This window comes from Quercus suber, unplaced genomic scaffold (genome assembly GCF_002906115.3).
Source record: "Quercus suber isolate HL8 unplaced genomic scaffold, Cork oak 2.0 scaffold_136, whole genome shotgun sequence".
Taxonomy (NCBI): domain Eukaryota; kingdom Viridiplantae; phylum Streptophyta; class Magnoliopsida; order Fagales; family Fagaceae; genus Quercus; species Quercus suber.
Window position 1 is genome coordinate 285,020 of NW_027069598.1, and position 19,940 is coordinate 304,959.

The window sequence follows — 19,940 nt, forward strand, 5'->3', positions numbered from 1 at the left end:
AATTAACTCAACCTAAGGTTATATATAGCCAGGAAAAATAGGTAAAAGGACACGAACACACAACTGCTATACAAAGTACAATTTTTCCAGAGAGAATAAGCTAACTTAAGCATTGGAGGGTCCTTGGCAGGCCTCAAACTGGTGCCCTTATCTATTGAGTGCTTTTTGTGACATAGGTTTTACAGGTTGTCCATCATACTGATGAGGAACATACTGACGAGCTACAGTTTTCTGCTTCATCAGTTTAGCACTATCTGTGGGGACCAACTGAGTTGCAATTTTCTCAGGCTTTCATCGTATCTCTACCAACAAAGTTCCTTGAGACACATGGACACTTCCACTTTATCACCTCCTATAGACCCAGCCGTAATGGCCCTACAGATTCAAGCACTCACTGCTAATGTGCAAGAATTGATGGAACAGAATGAAGAATTGAAGCGAAGGGCACACCTTAGGTCTCCGACTATGTCGCAGTCTCGACGCAATCATAATGACAACGATGACAAGGCCCATAGTCTAGAGAATAGTAGAAGGGATACTTCCAAACATACCGCGTAATCAACTCATGGTAGTGATCAAATGATGAAAAACATGAGAAATGAGTTGGACGAGGTCAAGAATGCCATGAAAGGAAAAACAATAATGAACCTGGATGGCATGATCAAGAGGACCGACTCACCCTTCACAACTAGTGTCCTGGAGTGCCCCTTGCCTCCCAAATTTCGTCTCCCTCAGCTGGAGGTCTACGATGGCACTAAAGACCCTCTGGACCACATAGAAGCATTTAAAACAATTTTGAGTCTCCAACAGACCTTGGATAAAGTTATTTATAGGACATTCCCAGCAACCCTTAGGGAAGCAGCACGGTATGGTTCTAATAAACTGTCTGCAGCGTCCATTGCAAACTTTAACCAGCTAAGCGACTCCTTCATCTGTCACTTCATTGGAGGCCAACTTCATAAGAGGCCCACTTCTTATTTGCTAACTATGAAACAATAGGAAGGAGAGAACTTGAGGGAATATATGAAGCGATTCAACAGGCAATTCTAGAAATTGATGAGGCTAACGAGCAGGTGATAATGACGACCTTCCAAGCCAGGCTGATCAACCCCGACCTCGTTTTCTCCTTAGGGACAACTCCTTTAACCTTGATGACGGATTTGTTGTTTAAAGCACAAAAATACATGAATGGGGAAGATGCGCTGACATAAAGGGATTGACAGGCAAACGAAAGAAAGACGAAGGTGCAGAGTCCCAAAGTAAGAAGAAGGAGCGCAAAGATAGTCTTACAGAAGCTAAGGCTAGCAAAAGTAGTCTGGAGGCATCATCAAAGAAGAAGCTAAATTTCACCCCATTAATAATGCCTATAGACAAGATTCTCATGCAGATAAAGGACGACCCTACCTTGAAATGGCCTAACCCATTGAGCTCATCCTCAAAGCGAAGATATTTGAAGAAGTATTGCCGCTTCCATAAGAACCATGGTCATTATACAAACAAATGCAGGGATTTGAAAGAACAGATAGAAGAATTAATCCAAAGGGGGAAGCTCCAAAAGTTTGTTAAGAAAGATGAAAGCTCGAAAACGTGTTGAAAAACACAAGAGCTGTTTAGACCCCCGATTAAAATTACGGCTCGATAGATTTTACACAACTTTAATATAAAGTGCGGAATAGTGTAAAAGTGAGCGGATGAACAATATAGCTACTCTAATCCATAAACTAAACAACACAGCAGTATAATGGAATATAAAAGAGTAGGGAAGAGAGATGCAAACACAGAAAAACACCAAGACGTGTTTTCGAAGAGGAAACAGAAGAACTCGGCGAAAAACCTCTCCGCCGCCCTCCAAGCGGAAATCGATCCACTAGACAATCAGTTGGGATACATGAGTAAGCAAGAGACCCTCCAAGCCTAATCTACCCGATGTACCTAAGCCCTCCAAGCTCCTACTCCAACAAGGCTTCTCGGAACCGTGTCTTGTCTTAGTTATCCGGATCCCGCAACAAGCTCCATGTTGCATCTGCCATCCCAGGCTTCTTCCAATGCTTCCCAGCAGCACCAAAATGTCACACAACACTCTCCAAAGGTGTGGTAAGTGTTTGGGCTATCAACCTCTCAATGTATGATAATGGGAGAGGGATGGAGAAGAGGCTACAATGATTTCTCACTAAGGAGGAGTAGCTCTCTCTCAAAAGAGGGTGTGTGTGTTGTAGAAAACCTATCTAGGGGTTTTCTCTCTGAATAGCCTCTCATACATTTGTGGGTAATGAGGGTATATATAGTATGGGTGAAGGGTAAGAGAGTCACTTTTAAAAAACCTCCAGGCAGAATGTTTCGCGACTGTCTCGCGGGAAGGCCTTACCCGCGAGACAATCGCGAAAATGACATCCTGGCACGACTCTTCAGCTTCCAGTCATGTGCTTCTTACATGGCTCTTTCGCGGGTTAGCTTCCAGCGACACACCCGCGAGATTCACTGATCTTCAATAAAGCTTGAGTCTTCACTAACTTGATACTAAACCCAATACAATTAAATCCCACAAGATACAAGGAAATGAATTAAAGTAATTACAACACATTTTGTCATGGAATAAAGCCAATATAAAACATAGTTGTAAATCACAACTTTACAGGATCATACTCAACATTCAAAGATGACGACAAATTCTTCAACTCCCGCTGACCTTTCTGACCTGATTTGACCAACTTCATCTGATTACTCACCACAAGTTTTTGTTTCTCTTTCTTTCTGGCCTCTATGGCTATTAGCAATCCTGTAATCTATTCCTCAAAACCTTCCAGCGAAGTGCCCACAGACTTCCTGAAAGCCTTGATCCTATCGGTTACCTATTGTGATAATTGACAATTATCCACACTCTCCTTACACCCAATCTCTTTCACATGGCTAGACAACAACTCCAACGGACCTTCTGTGGCCAAAGGTACCACAACTAATGGCTCATCACCTCTCTCACAAGACCTCAACCTTTCATCAACTTCCCACATCTCACTCTCTGAACCAGGAACCACCAACGAAGACTCTGCTAACCCCTTACCCTCAACCGCCCAACTAACCTGCTGCCCTTCATCAGTAATAGAAACATTACCTGGTACACATTCTCCTTCCAAACTTGAGCTGACTGGCATACAGTCTGGAGAATGATACAGTGACAAAGGGAGTACTAATTGCCTGCCATCACGCAATTGTAATATCTAGTCTTTGGAATTACCCCAAGACTTATCCAAGTCTCCGACCAACTCCCTAATAGTGGGGCCAAGTAAATGAACTCCCTCAAAATCAGAATCAAAATTTGTAGTGACTGAATCTTCCAAACCCACAAAATCCTCTTCCCATCTTCCATTGTCACCTGAGAAGGTACTGACGCCATCGCCGACATTAACGGATCACTATAGGTTGTTACCGATTCACTGACTGTCTGGACCACCCCTGCTGGCTTAACTGACATGGTGCAGGACTAATTCTGAACACTCGGACCACCAACATCATCTACCGGTGCAAAAGCAGAGGACCTGGCGACCGAGGACACCACCGGTACCAGCTTTGACCCATACGAGTCACCGATTATCGATATCACGTGATGGGATGTGTGCACCACCACCTCAGCACTTATCGGCACGGTGGGTATCACCTCTAAACCTATCGGCATGTTGGGTGTTGCATCGAATTGGGTCGAGCTGTGCTGACCACCCTCAGTTGCATTGATTTCACTCCTTCCTAAGTTCGAATCAGCTATACAGTTCTGATAAGAAGTCTCCAGAACATTTTGGCTACTAATGGAACACTCTCTAGCCTCAAATGTACATGGGCTTGACAAACCTAGGCCCAAAGTAAACTTATCACTTCCCTGAGGGCCCACTGTTTTACTTAAATTGCCGTGGGTTGTCTGATTGCATGGGTCCAGCCCTACTAGTTTATTCTGAACATCCTTATTCACCCTTGCTACCTAATTGCCAGCCTGTTTACTACCCTTAACTCTATCCCAGGAGACCCGCCTCTTTCCAAGCTCAGTCACATCCACAATCAACCCTCTCCCTAACCAACATGACTATCTATTATCACGCAACTTTCCAAATTCAACAACTTTTGAATTTGAAATAGACTTCAAAGGAATACTGAATTTATTTCCTTCCGAGATTTTCTCCTCAATGATATTCTTACCATTAATACCACCCTCACCACCCTCACCACCTCCCATGGCTGCCTGGGGAAATTTTCCAGCCTGAGTTTCAGAAACTACTACCTGTGTGCGAGAATTGTCCCTCAAAGGCTCCAAACTATTCTTCACTACACCATCCTTTACCTTTTCGTTGATAAAAGGCTGCTGGATAGGCTTCAACCTTGCCTGCAATGGAGCTTTGACGGCTTCCACATAGGACCTGGCAGCCCGGTATTTTGGCGCCTGCTTATACTTGTACGGCACAAAGTTCAAACTACCCGACGCATATTGGGAAGGTTCCAATATTCTTCTTAATTCAATCCCAAAAGTTCTCCATCCTTGTTGTGACTTACCGGAAGGAATAATGATGGTTCTCCGCAGCCCCCCTACCTTAAGCTCTGTCATAGATAAGTACTGTCCGAACGAGTTGGACCCCCGTTGCAAGGTGTATGTAGTATCACCATCCCTGAACGTGAAAAATTGCTTAGGATTCACCCCAATCACGGTGTGTTCCAGACTCAGCATTACCCAAAATGCTGCACTCTTACCCAAAAAGACCGATTGCATGTAATATTTTCCCCATTCAAAATCTTGAGGGAGTAAAAATTCCCTCCTTCCTCCACCACCAACTGGAACAACTTAGATTCAATAAAAAAAACTTCTAAATCCACCCATACTGAACCAAGGAAACAAACTAAAAAGAGGATTTCTATCTATCAGTGGCAGGAGGAATAAGCAATCAGAATGAGCAAGGCCATAAATTATATGATTAAAGGAACTATTTGCTTATATCATTTGCAGATTGTGAGGCAAATGACAAATAAATAAATTACACAAGCATCTAATTAGTAGTTCATGGCCTATAATTGACAATGCCGAATGCTCCACTGCAGTCTGCAGAATCTTAACCATCTTTTATTCTCCAAAGAAGCACTTAAGCGCAGGAGGTTAGGACTCCCTTTAAATTTACCCATTTTATCAAACTTAGAGGCCTTGATTTCTTTGAAGCAACCAATAACATTTAGTGTATGCAGCATTAATCAATTCTTCCATTTTTATTTATTAAGAACAGGCTCGCTGATTAAATAATTGTTATTCATTGGCAACGTTTCTTTTTGTTGGTATTTGTCTGTGTGTGTAGATGGAAAATAGTGCATCTGAGATTAAATGAAGAGCGAATTCATGTAATTTGAGCAGTTGTTCCAGAAAAAATTCTGATAATAGCAATGCTCATAAGGTGCCTACCATGTTTCCACTAAGAAGTCTTCCATCAGCTTTTAATGTGATTCTTTTTTTTTTTTTACTTGCAGATGTTAGCTAGAGCACTTATTTAATTAGATGAAAGTATATATGTGACTGAATGGTTTTCACAATCTGTACTATTCCACTCTGAAGACAAAGATAGATCCATGCCATTGAAGTTTATTCTAGTGACATTACATAGTTATAAGCAAGCCAGAACATATAACCATAACAGTAAGTGGTAAAACAACACTAGTGACTATTCAAATTCTTCCTTTTCTAGTCTTCCTCCTCGACTCGAAGATAGAATTATTCATACAGAACACCAAATATACTATTTGTAGCAGCAGTAGTAGATGGATCAATTCCTCCAACTCTTCCTCATCAACTTGTAGGTTCAGAAAATCTCAAGTACTTTTCATATTGACCATAATAGTTCCATTGTCACAACCAAATACAATCCTGTAGGGAGTAGGAATATCAGTAAGGAATAATAAACGGAATGTAGTAGTATTTAATTTTAAAACTGGCATGCAGAAAACAGTTTTTCTTACACTTCCACACTAGAAAAATAAATAAATTTCAATATGCTATAGGCACAAACTTGATAATACAATGACTCATTCACATGTTTACATTATCTAATTGTGATCTAAACATCTCCTGCAACTCTGGACACACACACACAAAATAAATGAAGAAAAATCAAGAATCTTACTGGTTTGATCCTTTCTTGTATCCAATTGCCCAAACTCTTCCAAGATCATAGTTTAATGTGTTCTCAAGCCTGCAAATTAATCAGATTAATATAGAAGCTTTGAAACCAAAACGTAGAAGAATTAACCAAAGTCTTACTAAAGTTTCAAATAAAATTCAAAGAAATATATAGGTACATGTGCAACAACTACCAGGGCTCTAGTCGAGATAAAAGGCAAGTACATAACACAAGTCTTCTTCGAAAGCAGTATAAGGAAAAGAATTTGATTGAAAAATCTGTCAGTCTACTGAACATAGAATGTGGAAATTTTGAATCATACAGATCTTACCTATAGGTTGTTGCATGCCATATGTGAATAGTCCCGTCCTCAGAACCAGTAATAATTATGGGAAGCTCGGGATGAACACATACTGAGGTAACATTGTGTGTGTGGCCCTCTAGTGTTTGCAAACAACTTTTGCTTTGAGAGTCCCACACCTGTTCATAGAGAATTTTTCAATGAATGGATTCAAATCTTTACCCACACTGACACAGGCATATGAAATTAAACTGTCTGCATAACTCAAAATGAAGAGCAATAGGTTGCAAACCTTAGCAGAAAAATCATCAGAACCAGTTAAGATTTTTGGTTCATCACTGCCTGTGAAGTACTCAACGCAGTTCACACCTTTCAAATGGCCATCCAATGTAAAATTTGGAGCAGGGGAGGAAATATCCCATATCTACAGGATTAACCATTACCAAATCATGGGGTGTCACACAAGTATTGAAACCTTAAAATGCAGTTAACAAGGTAATGACCAATGAACCTAATAATACCTTTATGGTACCATCAAGTGATGCACTTGCAAAATTAAGATTATCCTTTGGGTTAAATGCAACTTGCATCACATAATGTGAATGTCCCTCAAAGATTTGAGTACATATCCAATCTTTCTCCCAATCCCAAAGCTTTATAACCATGTCATCAGACGCTGTCAATACATATGGAAGGGTAGGATGGACAGCCACACACCGAATGTAGTCTTTATGTGCCTCAAACTCTTTAACCTTTTCTAGTGTGTTATAATTGTAGACACGAATAAATGTGTCATCTGCTGCAGCAACTATCCAGTTTTTGCGTGCTATGAATTTTGCTGACCTGACTGCAAGCACATAAAGGGATGTGTAGAACATAAATAAGACCACTTCAGAAGAAAATTGGAATGCAAGAAAGATATGGTTTGTGACATTATCAGTTGGGGAAGGCAAATATATGTCATTAACCTGGTAACTCGGTGTCCTTGAAAGATTTCTCCATAGTCTGGAATTGTATAACCAAGTTAGAACCAAATGCTTGGAGAGAAATCAATTACAAATGCATAAAGTTTCAAAGAACTTACAACTAAATTTCTGAATATCCACTTGCATTCTCATATTTATGTAATATTCATAAATTTTTTAGTTAGCCTAGATTAATCGACATATTGTACTATTCGATAAAGATAGAAGGTGTAGGTCTTTAACATAATATTGCTTTACCTGTGATTGGTAGTTCCAGATACATATAGTTCCAGAATACAAACTTGCTAGAATCCTACATCAGAAAGTAGTATGCAACATACATTAGTTGTATCATCCTTATATTAATACTATATATTTTCAAGTACAGAAAAATGAACTATTTAAATTATGAGGTGTTAACCATTTAATTAAATTTTAATTTCCACTGAAAAGATATGTAACTACCATGGCTCAGTTGGATGCAGATCCACAGATTTTACTCGTTCTGAATTTTGAACATATTCTTTCTGATGCAGAAATATTCAATCGGCAAGTTAGTTAAACAGTTTGAAGAAATTAATATAAAAAAGAATTAACCTGGTTGTAAAAGTCAATAATGAGTTGAGTAAAGCATTACAATACCTCAATTTTGAGCGAGAGAGATTGTTGTGCTTGTGCCTGTATACCACAAGGACAAACTTGTCAGTTCAGTACTAAAATTTGATTCTCAATTACACTTAAGAAGTTAACAAAAATTAAAACTATGTTCTTTCCATATGCCATAGGCATCTTGCCTAGAGATTCAAATATGCCTATTGGTCACCCACTAATGTGAAATTAAAGGACATTCTAATTAACTATATTTAAGAATCTTCAGCGAACTAAATATGGTAATACCTTCAAAAGTAGCTTTGTACCTTTTCAAAAATTGGAAATGCATATTTCACAAAGTAATTGATTTTTTCTTTTCAAGAATGGAATATTGTGACTTTAAAAATGAGGTTTATTGAAAGACAGCTCATAAGTGGGTTCCAGTTTATTTAGTTGATAACGTCACTTTTCTCTCGAAAAAGAAATTTGGAATTCAAGCTCCATTAATACCAAAAACAAATTGGTATTTTGACCTTATCATAAATAATAATCCTCATGAAATAGAAAAAAAAAAAAAAAATAATAATAATAATTAAAAAAAAGACTCTCCATTTCCACACCATTGAGAGGTTGATAGCCCAAACACTTACCACACCTTTTGAAAGTGTTGTGTGACGTTTTGGTGCTGCTGGGAAGCATTGGAAGAAGCCTGGAATGGCAGATGCAACATGGAGCTTGTTGCGGGATCCGAATAACTAAGACAAGACACGGTTCCGAGAAGCCTTGTTGGAGTAGGAGCTTGGAGGGCTTAGGTACATCGGGTAGATTAGGCTTGGAGGGTCTCTTGCTTACTCATGTATCCCAACTGATTGTCTAGTGGATCGATTTCGCTTGGAGGGCGGCGGAGAGGTTTTTCGCCGAGTTCTTCGGTTTCCTCTTCGAAAACACGTCTTGTGTTTTCTGTGTTTGCATCTCTCTTCCCTACTCTTTTATATTCCATTACACTGCTGTGTTGTTTAGTTTATGGATTAGAGTAGCTATATTGTTCATCCGCTCGCTTTTACACTATTCCGCACTTTATATTAAAGTTGTGTAAAATCTATCGAGCCGTAATTTTAATCGGGGGTCTAAACAGCTCTTGTGTTTTTCAACACGTTTTTGAGCTTTCAATTGGTATCAGAGTGGGTACACTTGCTTGGTTTAAATACCTTAGTTGATCCTAGACCCCTTGGTGTGTTTTGAAAAGTGTTTTTGATTAAACCACCATGAAGGATTTGAAAAGTGTTTGTGAAAATGACTCAATGAGCATATTTAAAGATTGTTCCAGCAATGCTGTCTTAGAGTTATTTAAATCCAAGAAACATGCTAGAATTTTTTGTCATATGCTGAAATATTAGTTCATAGGAACCATGATATACACAACAGCCTATGTGAGTCAAAGTCTTTAAACTATGAATATGAGAGAAGAAATAGACAGTTAAGTGATAAAATTGGTCGTTTAAAAGGGAAACTTCACTCATCCTTGAATGAAATAAAGAAAAATGAGTCTTGTTTTGATGATCAAGAATGTCTCTCTCATGCATGCCTTTTTGTTCATACCGCATTGAAAGTGTTTAACTCATGTTTGTGGTACCTTGACAGCGGGTGTTCTAGGCATATGACTGGAGAAAAATCTCTATTCAAAACTCTTAAAGAGAAGGAAGATGGATTTGTGACATTTGGGGATGGAAGTCATTCACAAGTACTTGGAAAGGGAACAGTGGATATTCCGGGTCTGCCTTTGATGACTGATGTGCTATATATTAAGGGTTTAAAAGTGAACTTGTTAAGTATCACTCAGATTTGTGATGAAGATTTCCTGGTCCAATTTTCAAAGAAAGGATGTCTAATCTTGAATGAAGAAGGTGTTCAAGTTCTAAAGGGACTAAGGACCACTGATAACTGCTATGGGATCATTCCAAAACCCAGCATAGCATGTCGAAGTGCTCGGGTAAATCTCTTGGAGCTGTGGCATCAACGGCTTGGTCATGCAAATTACAAACAAGTGGCGAAAGTCTCGAAGCTTGAGGCTGTGGTTGGTTTACCTAAGTTTGGGAAGATTGAAAAGAATGTGTGTGGTCCATGTCAATTGGGAAAACAAACAAAGTCAAGCCATCCTAAAGTGAATGTGGTTAACTTCTCGTCCGTTAGAATTACTGCATGTGGATTTGATGGGTCCTACAAGAACAGAGAGCATGGGTGGAAAGCGGTACATCATGGTGATAGTTGACGATTTCTCAAGGTATTCTTGGGTGGACTTCCTTAGAGAGAAATCGGAAGCATGTGATAAGATGGAGAAATTGTGCAAGAGATTGATGAATGANTCTTCTGTAAGTAGTTATTTCCCCAGAGGTCTAAGTCCGAGGACCATGCAATACCTTGGTTCTTGTCAGTACCCAGTATATTTGAGTGGTTAGTTTTCCCATAGGTTTGAGTTCGAGGACCATGCAAGACCTTGTTCTGTCTAACACCTTCTGTTCTTCTGTAAGTAGCTAGTTCCCCTAGGTTTGAGTCCTGACCATGCAATACCTTGGTTCTATCTAGTACCCAGGTATAGTTGAGTGTTTATTTTCTCATAGCTTGGTCCGAGGACCATGCAAGACCTTGGTTCTGTCTAACACTTCTGTTCTTCAAGTAGCTAGTTTTTCCATAGGTTTAGTCCTTGGACCATGCAAGATCTTGTTCTATCTAGTACCTAAGTATATTTGAGTGATTAGTTTCCCATAGGTTTAAGTCCAAGGACTATACAAGACCTGGTTCTGTCTAACACTTCTGTTCTTTGTAAGTAGCTAGTTTCCCCATAGGTCTGAGTTCGAAGACTATGCAATACCTTGTTCTGTCTAGTACCCAGGTATATTTAAGTGGTTAGTTTTCCATAAGTTTGAGTCCGAGGACATGCAAGACCTTGGTTCTATCTAACACTTTTGTCTTCTGTAAGTAGCTAGTTTTTCCATAGGTTGAATCCTTAGACCATGCAGTACCTTGGTTTCTGTCTAGTACCCAGATATAGTTGAATGGTTAGTTTTCCCATAGGCTTGGGTCCGAGGACCATGCAAGACCTTGGTTCTGTCTAACATTTTTGTTCTTCTGTAAGTAGCTAGTTTTCTCATAGGCTTGAGTCCTTGGACCATGCAAGACCTTGGTTCTGTCTAGTACCTAGGTATATTTGAGCGGTTAGTTTTCCCATAGGTTAAGTCCGAGGACCATGCAAGACCTTGGTTCTGTCTACACTTCTGTTCTTCTGTAAGTAGCTAGTTTCCCATAGGTCGGAGTCCGAGGACCATGCAATACCTTGGTTTCTGTCTAGTACCCAGGTATATTTGAGTGGTTAGTTTCCCATAAGTTTGAGTCCGAGGACCATGCAAGACCTTGGTTCTGTCTAACACTTCTGTTCTTCTGTAAATAGCCAGTTTCCTCATAGGTTTGAGTCCTTAGACCATGCAATACCTTGGTTCTGTCTAGTACCCAGGTATAGTTAAGTGGTTAGTTTTCCCATAAGCTTGGGTCCGAGGACCATGCAAGACCTTGGTTCTGTCTAACACTTCTGTTCTTCTGTAAGTAGCTAGTTTTTCCATAGGTTTGAGTCCTTGGACCATGCAAGACATTGGTTCTGTCTAGTACCTAAGTATATTTGAGTGATTAGTTTTCCTATAGGTTTAAGTCCAAGGACTATACAAGACCTGGTTCTGTCTAACACTTCTGTTCTTCTGTAAGTAGCTAGTTTCCCATAGGTCTGAGTTCGAAGACTATGCAATACCTTGGTTTTGTCTAGTACCCAGGTATATTTGAGTGGTTAGTTTTCCCATAAGTTTGAGTCCGAGGACCATGCAAGACCTTGGTTCTATCTAACACTTTTGTTCTTCTGTAAGTAGCTAGTTTCCTCATAGGTTTAAATCCTTGGACCATGTAGTACCTTGGTTCTGTCTAGTACCCAGATATAGTTGAATGGTTAGTTTTCCATAGGCTTGGGTCCGAGGACCATGCAGACCTTGGTTCTGTCTAACATTTCTTTTTTCTGTAAGTAGCTAGTTTTCTCATAGGTTTGAGTCCTTGGACCATGCAAGACCTTGGTTCTGTCTAGTACCTAGGTATATTTGAGCGGTTAGTTTTCCCATAGGTTAAGTCCGAGGACCATGCAAGACCTTGGTTCTGTCTAATACTTCTGTTCTTCTGTAAGTAGCTAGTTTCCCCATAGGTCTGAGTCCGAGAACCATGCAAACCTTGGTTCTGTCTAGTACCCAGGTATATTTGAGTGGTTAGTTTTCCTATAAGTTTGAGTCCGAGGACCATGCAAGACCTTGGTTCTGTCTAACACTTCTGTTCTTCTGTAAATAGCCAGTTTCCTCATAGGTTTGAGTCCTTAGACCATGCAATACATTGGTTCTGTCTAGTACCCAGGTATAGTTAAGTGGTTAGTTTTCCCATAAGCTTGGGTCCGAGGACCATGCAAGACCTTAGTTCTATCTAACACTTCTGTTCTTCTGTAAGTAGCTAGTTTTCCCATAGGTTTGAGTCTTTGGACCATGCAAGACCTTGGTTCTGTCTAGTACCCAGGTATATTTGAGTGGTTAGTTTTCCCATAGTTTGAGTCCGAGGACCGTGCAAGACCTTGGTTCTGTCTAACACTTCTGTTCTTCTGTAAGTAGTTAGTTTCCCCATAGGTCTAAGTCCGAGGACCATCCAATACCTTGGTTCTGTCTAGTACCCAAGTATAGTTGAGTGGTTAGTTTTCCCATAGGCTTGGGTCCGAGGACCATGCAAGGCCTTGGTTCTGTCTAACACTTTTGTATGGAATGAAGGAGTTTGTCCTCGGCTCTCTGAATCTTACTTTAGCATAATGACATCCTCGACCGCGCTTCATCGGAAGTTGTTCATCTCGGGCTGGACCCTTAACCCTGCGGTGCCCTAGGCAAGGGTGGTTCGGTCTTTTGATCTCATACGTGACAGTATCCTCGCATTCAGCTCAAGTTTTCATCCTCCTCAATCACGAGGCGTCCCCTGACTGTTAGCATTCCGCACCTAACGTTTCGATGCGCGAGACGCGTTCTCATCAATATTTTCATGAATCGATGCAGGTCCACGGTCTCCTTGGAATTTGGTCAGAATTAATACCGCTGATAACCCTTTCCTCGAATTCTGTGTGGATCAATTCCCACCAACCTCCATCCTCTATATAAGGCTTTCTGGGGGAAACGTCCTTCTCACTCTCCATGAACCCTCTAACAGACCAAGAAACACGTCCCTTTAGCTCCCCGAGCCCCTTCAATAACCTTGCCAGGATTGTGACAAGGGTTTGGAGATATGGAGCGGCCTTGGGTGGGAATGAGGACACATAAGCCAAAGGTCCTCCTTCCTCGGCCGAGAGCCGTTGCAGCCGCAACCCACGTCAGACTTTTAGCGCGGCGAAAATTAGGCGTCATCCTGATGGTGTCGTGCATGGCAGTCAGGAGGAAAGTCCTTGAAGTATATAACGCCCTTCCCCGGGGCGTATCCAAGTTGGTGGAGGCACGCAAGATTACGTCATGTTTGGTGCCCGGGTGTTGCCGTCTCCAACAGCCAACCGCGATGGGGCTGGGAGAGAATCAAGGGAACGTCATGAGGAGGGGTCGCCAGGCGCCCATGCGTCTGCTCCTCTCTTGTCGCCGGCACCACCGCACCGGCTTAGGAGTTGTTGGTAGCATTAAAATAGGCCTACCTCAGCCCCATTCCCTCTAATTAGCTTTAGGACAAGCCTGTCTGGGCCTCTGTTTGTAGCCTTACCTTTAAAACACGCTTGTCTAAGCCTCTGTTTGTATTTTGTATTTGCTTTTCAATTAATAAAATGTTGTTGTGTTTGTTTCCTTCTCCTATTCTCCGAATTTCTTACTTTCCTACAACGATCATATCTTGTCCAAAAGCGTTCTTGTTAGTTGTTTCTTCGTTTTTTTTTTTTTTCATCGGGGTAGTTCGCGCAAGCCCTCAACGGTGGAAATCGCTAGCTGTTGCGCCTGCCAACGCCCTAGTCATTCCCACAGACGGGGCCAATTGTAAGGACTCCATTTGGATTGAACCCAGAAAAAAGATGGATTTCTAACCCAACAAGCCTAAACAATAAATTTTTAGAGAGTGGGTTCAAGGATTAGGCCCTAACAAACGGACAACGCTCAAAAGTCGGATCTTCACCCATTGAAGGTTGGTGCATTAAGATTATTCACCAAGGCTCCTCCTCGGCATTTGTCCGAGGATCCTCCTCTTTTCCCCCCCCCCCCCCCTTTTTGGCGTTCTATTGGTTCTTCTTATATAGCCCTCTTCCTTTCTTCTCTTTCTTCTATCTGTTGATCATCCATGCGCTTTCCTTCTGACCGTCCGTCCCATCAGCTTTACTATCAGTACTCAAGTGATTTACAGTGACCAAGGTTATCCAGTTCAGGAGTCACATCTCCATTAGTGTGGCCAGGGGATTAGGTAAGCACATTTATTGTGGAGGTGACAACCTGTCCTGGGCTTGTCCCCCCCCCCCCCCCCACTTGGGGTTAGTCTCGGTTTGCCGAGGATAGGGATATCCTCGGCGGGGATTCTAAGAGCTTAGGTCTTCATACATCGTCTTCGTATAATACTTCTTTCTCGGCATGGGCCCTGGGCAAATGTAAAGTAGGCCGAGGTTACCAGGCCCACAAGCCCACATATGATATTCATGACATTTTGAGTTCCAAATTTATTGCTAGTATTTTAGGGTCATTAGTGCATGTGTATGGATAGAAGCTGATTGTACATACCCAAGAGAATAATCATATACAAAAAGAGGTTCAGATACCATTGTTTCTCAAAAGAAAAAAAAATTACAATTAATTTCTTCTTAACATATGTATTATTCAAGTTGTATTAGTATCTTACAAGTTTGTCTGACTTAATCTGTGGAATAAGTGTAAATAATAATCCCAAGTATTCGGTATTCCGAACCCTTTTGCACCATAAGGTCAAAGTAAAACACGTGATAAGGCAAATAAGGTCAAAGTGTAAACTGTGTACAAAATCAATCTTTGCCGTCCATCCTAACGCGTAAGAATAATCAACGGGTAGGGGTGCATTGGATGACAGCACGGGGAAGACTCTTGTGAAACTCAATCTCTGCCGTCAATTCTATCAAGTAACATTTAAGAATAATTAACGGTTTGGAATCGTAGGATGACAACATAAGAAAAGTCATAGAGTATGGAAATTTTGGAAAACAGAGACTTTGAACGATGCATGAACCGAACATGCAGTTCCTTAGCTGGAAAGCTTCCCCTAATATATATATAGAGATACACTGCTCCATATTCTTTCACAAATTCGATCCAGCCAATACTTTACAAGCAACTATTTTCTACCATTGCCTTCGTCTTAACGTGAAAAATGGTGAGTTACTTTATTTTTTTTGTTGAACATTGTGTTATTTGTGGTTTTCTTTTTTCTTTTGGAAGGGTTGAGGAGATACCACAAGCAAGTGTATAGAGAAAGGTGGGGATGACAATCTCTAATTACAAATGTGTTTGGCTAGGGTTTTCTCTCTGAAGCATTCCTCAACATTTGTGGGTAATGGGGGTTTATATAGGATAGGTGCAAAATGTGTGAGTCAGTTAGTACATGCTGGCAGAACAGCATGTCTCGCGGGTGTCTCGCGGGAAGGCCTTACCCGTGAGATACTCGCGAGAGACAGCTGTCTCCATCTGTCATGACTCTTCGCATTCCAGCATGTGCAGGGCACATGCTTCACTTCGCGGGAAGCTTAGTCGCGAGATACCCGCGAGATTCCATCAGCTTCCAAATTGCTTGAGTCTTCACACACTCTCTATCACACACCCCTTACAACAATTCCCACAACAAATACAGGGTATAAACAATTGATAGTAATTACAATCAAATTTGGCACGGAATAAAAGCCAACAAAACACATAGTTGTAAATCACAACTTTACAAAAGACTATCAAGCTCGCTAGTGAACAAAAGAGAAACCCACTAACGACCAAAGAGAGGAAGATCGGGACAATCTCAAACCTATCGTAGGAGAGATAAGGATGACCATTAGAGGACCAGTCATTGGAGGATCATACAAGTCCTTGAGGAAGGCGGTGTAGAGGCAAATGAACAACGTCCATGTCAACCACCCAATGGCAAAACATCGTCGCACTGGGAATGACAACATTGTCTTCTCCGAGAAAGATGTGAAGGGGATCAGGCAGCCCTATAATGACCCCCTAGTCATTATGCTAGCCATTGAGGGGTTCAACACCTGAAGAGTGTTGGTGGATAATGGGAGCTTGGCAAACATGATGTATCTGAAAGCTTTCTAGCAGATGAAGTTGGATCTAAAATGCCTCAAGCCTTTTGGATCTCTATTAGTTAGCTTCAACGGAGACTGTGTATATCCAAAGGGCGTCATTTCATTATAGATTACAGTAGGGAACTATCCTGCTCAAGTGACAAGGATGGTAGACTTCTTGATTGTCGATTGCCCTTTGTGATTCTTGGGCAACCGACCCTTAATTGCCTTAAGGCAGTAACTTCCACATATTGCCTAAAAGTGAAATTCCCGACTCCCATGGAACTGGAGAAATCATAGGGGACCAACTTTTGGCTCGGGAATGTTACCAAGCGGTCCTGTCGTCTAGATAAAATCACACTTGGATGGTAGAAGAAGAACCATCCAAACCCATGGAGGAGGCGGAAAATGTAGTGCTAGTAGAAGGAGATCCATCCAAAACCACCAAGGTAGGAAAGGAACTTCAACAGATTTTGAAGGACGAGTTGGTAAAGTTTTTGAAAAAGAACTTGGATGTCTTTGCATGGAGCCATGAGGAAATGCTAAAGATCGACAGATGAGTGATAGATCATAGTCTTAATGTCGACCCAACAAAGAAGCCCGTCCAATAGAAAAGGCGATTATTCGCTCTAGAGTGGAGTAAAGCAATCATGGAAGAGATGGAAAAGCTTTTAATTGTTGGGTTCATTAGAGAAGTCTACTATCCAAAATGGCTTGCTTACATTGTTATGGTAAAGAAGTCCAATGGAAAATGGAGAATGTGTATGGACTTCATTGATTCGAACAACGCATGTCCCAAGGATAGTTTTCCCTTTCCTAGAATTGTGTGCTTGTTGATTCAACAGCTGGCCATAAGCTACTGACCTTCATGGATGCTTTTTTAGGTTATAACAAAATCCTAATGAAGGAAGAAGATCAAGAGAAAACTATGTTCATCACTAGCCAGGCCTATATTGCTATAAAGTCATGCCGTTCTAATTGAAGAATGCAGGTGCCACCTATCAAAGATTGGTAAATCATATGTTCAGCAAGTAGATAGGGAGGAATATGGAAGTCTATGTAGATGATATGCTTGTGAAAAGTAGGGAAGCTAAAACCCATCTTGCAGACCTTCAAGAGGCGTTTGATACTTTGAGAAGGTATAAGATGAAGCTCAACCCTATGAAGTGCCTTTTTGGAGTCTCCTTAGGAAAATTCGTAGGCTTCATGGTATCTCAACGAGGAATTGAGGCGAACCCAAAGAACGTTAAAGCCATACTTGACATGGTATCTCCCAAGACAGTAAAGGAAGTACAAAGACTGACGGGGCGCATAACAGTATTAAACAGGTTTGTCTTAAAGGCTACTAACAAGTGTCTTCCCTTCTTCAAAGTTCTTAAATAGGCTTTTTAGTGGATAGACGAGTATGAAGCAGCCTTCCAGTACCTCAAGGAGTATCTGGTCAAGCATTTATTACTAAGCCCGTCAGTAGAAGGAGAAGATCTGTTTTTATACTTAGCTGTATCACAAACAGCTGTAGGTTTAACTTTGATTCGCGAGGAATCCAAGATACAAAGGCTAGTGTATTACACAAGTCAGGCCTTTCAGGGTGCCAAAGCAAAGTATCCACGCATGGAGAAGATGGCCTTTTCATTAATCATGGCTTCAAGAAAGCTTCGTCCATACTTTCAGGCTCATACCATTGTAGTTATGATAGACTAACCAATCTGAAAAGCAATGAGCAAACCAGATGCCGCAGGTCGTATGGTCCAATGTGCGGTTAAGCTAAGCTAGTTTGACATTGAATACAGGCCAAGAATAGTAATCAAAGCACAATATTTAGTGGATTTCATTGTGAAATTTACTCTTCCAGATCCTAATCAAGAAGTAGAATATTGGACAGTTTGTTCAAATGGCTCATCTGTAATAGGACTCGGAGGCGTCGGTGTCATAATGACGTCACCAAAGAATGACATCCTTAAATATGGGGTTCAGCTCCAGTTTCTAGCAACAAATAATGAGGCAGAGTATGAAGCAGTCTTTACCAACTTAAGGGTTGCAAGAGCCTTGGGAGTCAAGAATGTGAGATTGAGGTCTGATTCCAAACTGATTGTTGGATAAATAACCAACGAATATGAAGCAAATGAGGAAAGAATGAAGAAATAACTACAGCTGATGAGCCAACTCATTGATGAGTTTGATAACATTAAACTCGAGTTAATCCTAAAGGAAGAAAACTCTGCTATTGACAAGATTGCTAGACTTGCCTCAACTAAAGACACTTAAGCAATGAAAGGCTTGCTCATGGAGGCTTAGATAACCCCTAGTATTGACGGATTGCAAGCCCTTTTGATCCAGCAACAAAGTAACTAGATGGAACTAATCATATCCTACATCAGGGACGGCCACCTCCCATCTGACTCATCAGAGGCAAAGAAGGTTAGAGTCCAAGCAGCAAGGTTCGCTGTTTTGAACGGAGAACTCTACAAAAGAGGATTCTCGATGCCATACCTAAAGTGTTTGGCCCTTGATGAAGCGACGTATATGCTACAAGAAATACATGAAGGTGTCTGTGGTAACCATTCTAGACCTCGATCTCTCGTGGGAAACACGATTAGGGTAGGCTACTTTTGCCAACTATGCAGAAGGATGCAGTTGAACTTGTGAAGAAATGTGATAAATCTTAGTGGTTCGACAATGTGCAGCATTTACCTGGGGAATTACTGGCGAGCATTTCTTCACCTTGGCCATTTTCTACGTGGGGAGTAGACATTGTCGGCCCACTCCCTTTAGGAAAAAGGCAAGTGAAGTTTCTGCTCGTAGCCATTGACTACTTCACTAAATGGGTCGAAGCAGAACCACTAGCAGTAATCACCGAAGACAAGATACAGACCTTCGTTTGGAAGAACATCGTCTGTAGGTTTGGGATCCCGAGGACGATCATATCTGATAATGGTCGACAGTTTGATAGTCGAAAATTCAAGGAGTTTTGTGCAGAGCTGGGATACAAAATCATTACTCTTCACTTAGGCACCCACAAGCTAATAGGCAAACAAAAGTAACAAATCTTACTTTGCTTAAACTCATCAAAGCACGACTTGAGGGGGCAAAGGGTGCATGAGCTAAAGAGTTGCCTGGGGTATTATGGGCTTATAGGACAACAACGAGAACACCAACAGGAGAAACTCTATTCAAGTTAGCCTTTGGCACTGAAGCATTTATTCCAACCTAGATAGGAGTCTCCAGTTTTAGGCAAGCTTATTACGACAAAGGTAGAAACAATGACGAACTGAGGCTTAACTTGGATTGTTTGGCTGAAGTTAGAGATGAGGCAGCCTTAAGAAAGGCTCGGTACCAACAAAAAAAAAGTAGAAGTACTACAATCAGAAGGTAAAACTCAGAAGGTTGAACCTTGATGACATGGTGTTGCGAAAAGTCTACCAAGCTACTAGAGGTCCAGCGCAAGGGAAGTTAGGGCCTACTTGGGAAGGTCCATATAAGGCCGTCCGTTATTCCGAACAAGGTAGCTATTATTTGAAGGATTTGGAAGGCAATCCACTTCCTCGTCCTTGGAATGTGGAACATCCCAAGAAGTACTATCAATAAAAGCTATTGTCTGGTCTAATAAGCTTTGTTTGCAAGAGCAC

The 19,940-nt window shown here is 41.1% G+C and overlaps 1 protein-coding gene across 1 annotated transcript; it reads right to left on the reverse strand.

The window, feature by feature from the left end:
* Positions 1-5,570: 5,570 nt before the first annotated feature.
* LOC111986948 (coatomer subunit beta'-2) lies at positions 5,571-8,080 on the reverse strand. The gene is made up of 9 exons (XM_024018637.2): positions 8,046-8,080; positions 7,869-7,930; positions 7,662-7,716; positions 7,407-7,443; positions 6,960-7,285; positions 6,731-6,862; positions 6,469-6,617; positions 6,141-6,209; positions 5,571-5,884 (listed from the first exon to the last, which is right to left on the reverse strand). Exons 4-9 carry the CDS (start codon positions 7,438-7,440, stop codon positions 5,830-5,832), a joined length of 765 nt encoding a protein of 254 aa, XP_023874405.2. The 5' UTR covers positions 7,441-7,443; positions 7,662-7,716; positions 7,869-7,930; positions 8,046-8,080; the 3' UTR covers positions 5,571-5,829.
* Between the last annotated feature and the right edge of the window lie 11,860 nt (positions 8,081-19,940).

Excerpts from the sequence above, each read along its gene's own strand:
- LOC111986948 (XM_024018637.2), bottom strand. The coding sequence starts at position 7,440 with ATGGAGAAATCTTTCAAGGACACCGAGTTACCAG. Across the intron at positions 7,286-7,406 it reads CAAGGACACCGAGTTACCAG|TCAGGTCAGCAAAATTCATA; the intron begins GTTAATGACATA and ends ATGTGCTTGCAG. Across the intron at positions 5,885-6,140 it reads TACAAGAAAGGATCAAACCA|GATTGTATTTGGTTGTGACA; the intron begins GTAAGATTCTTG and ends TACTCCCTACAG.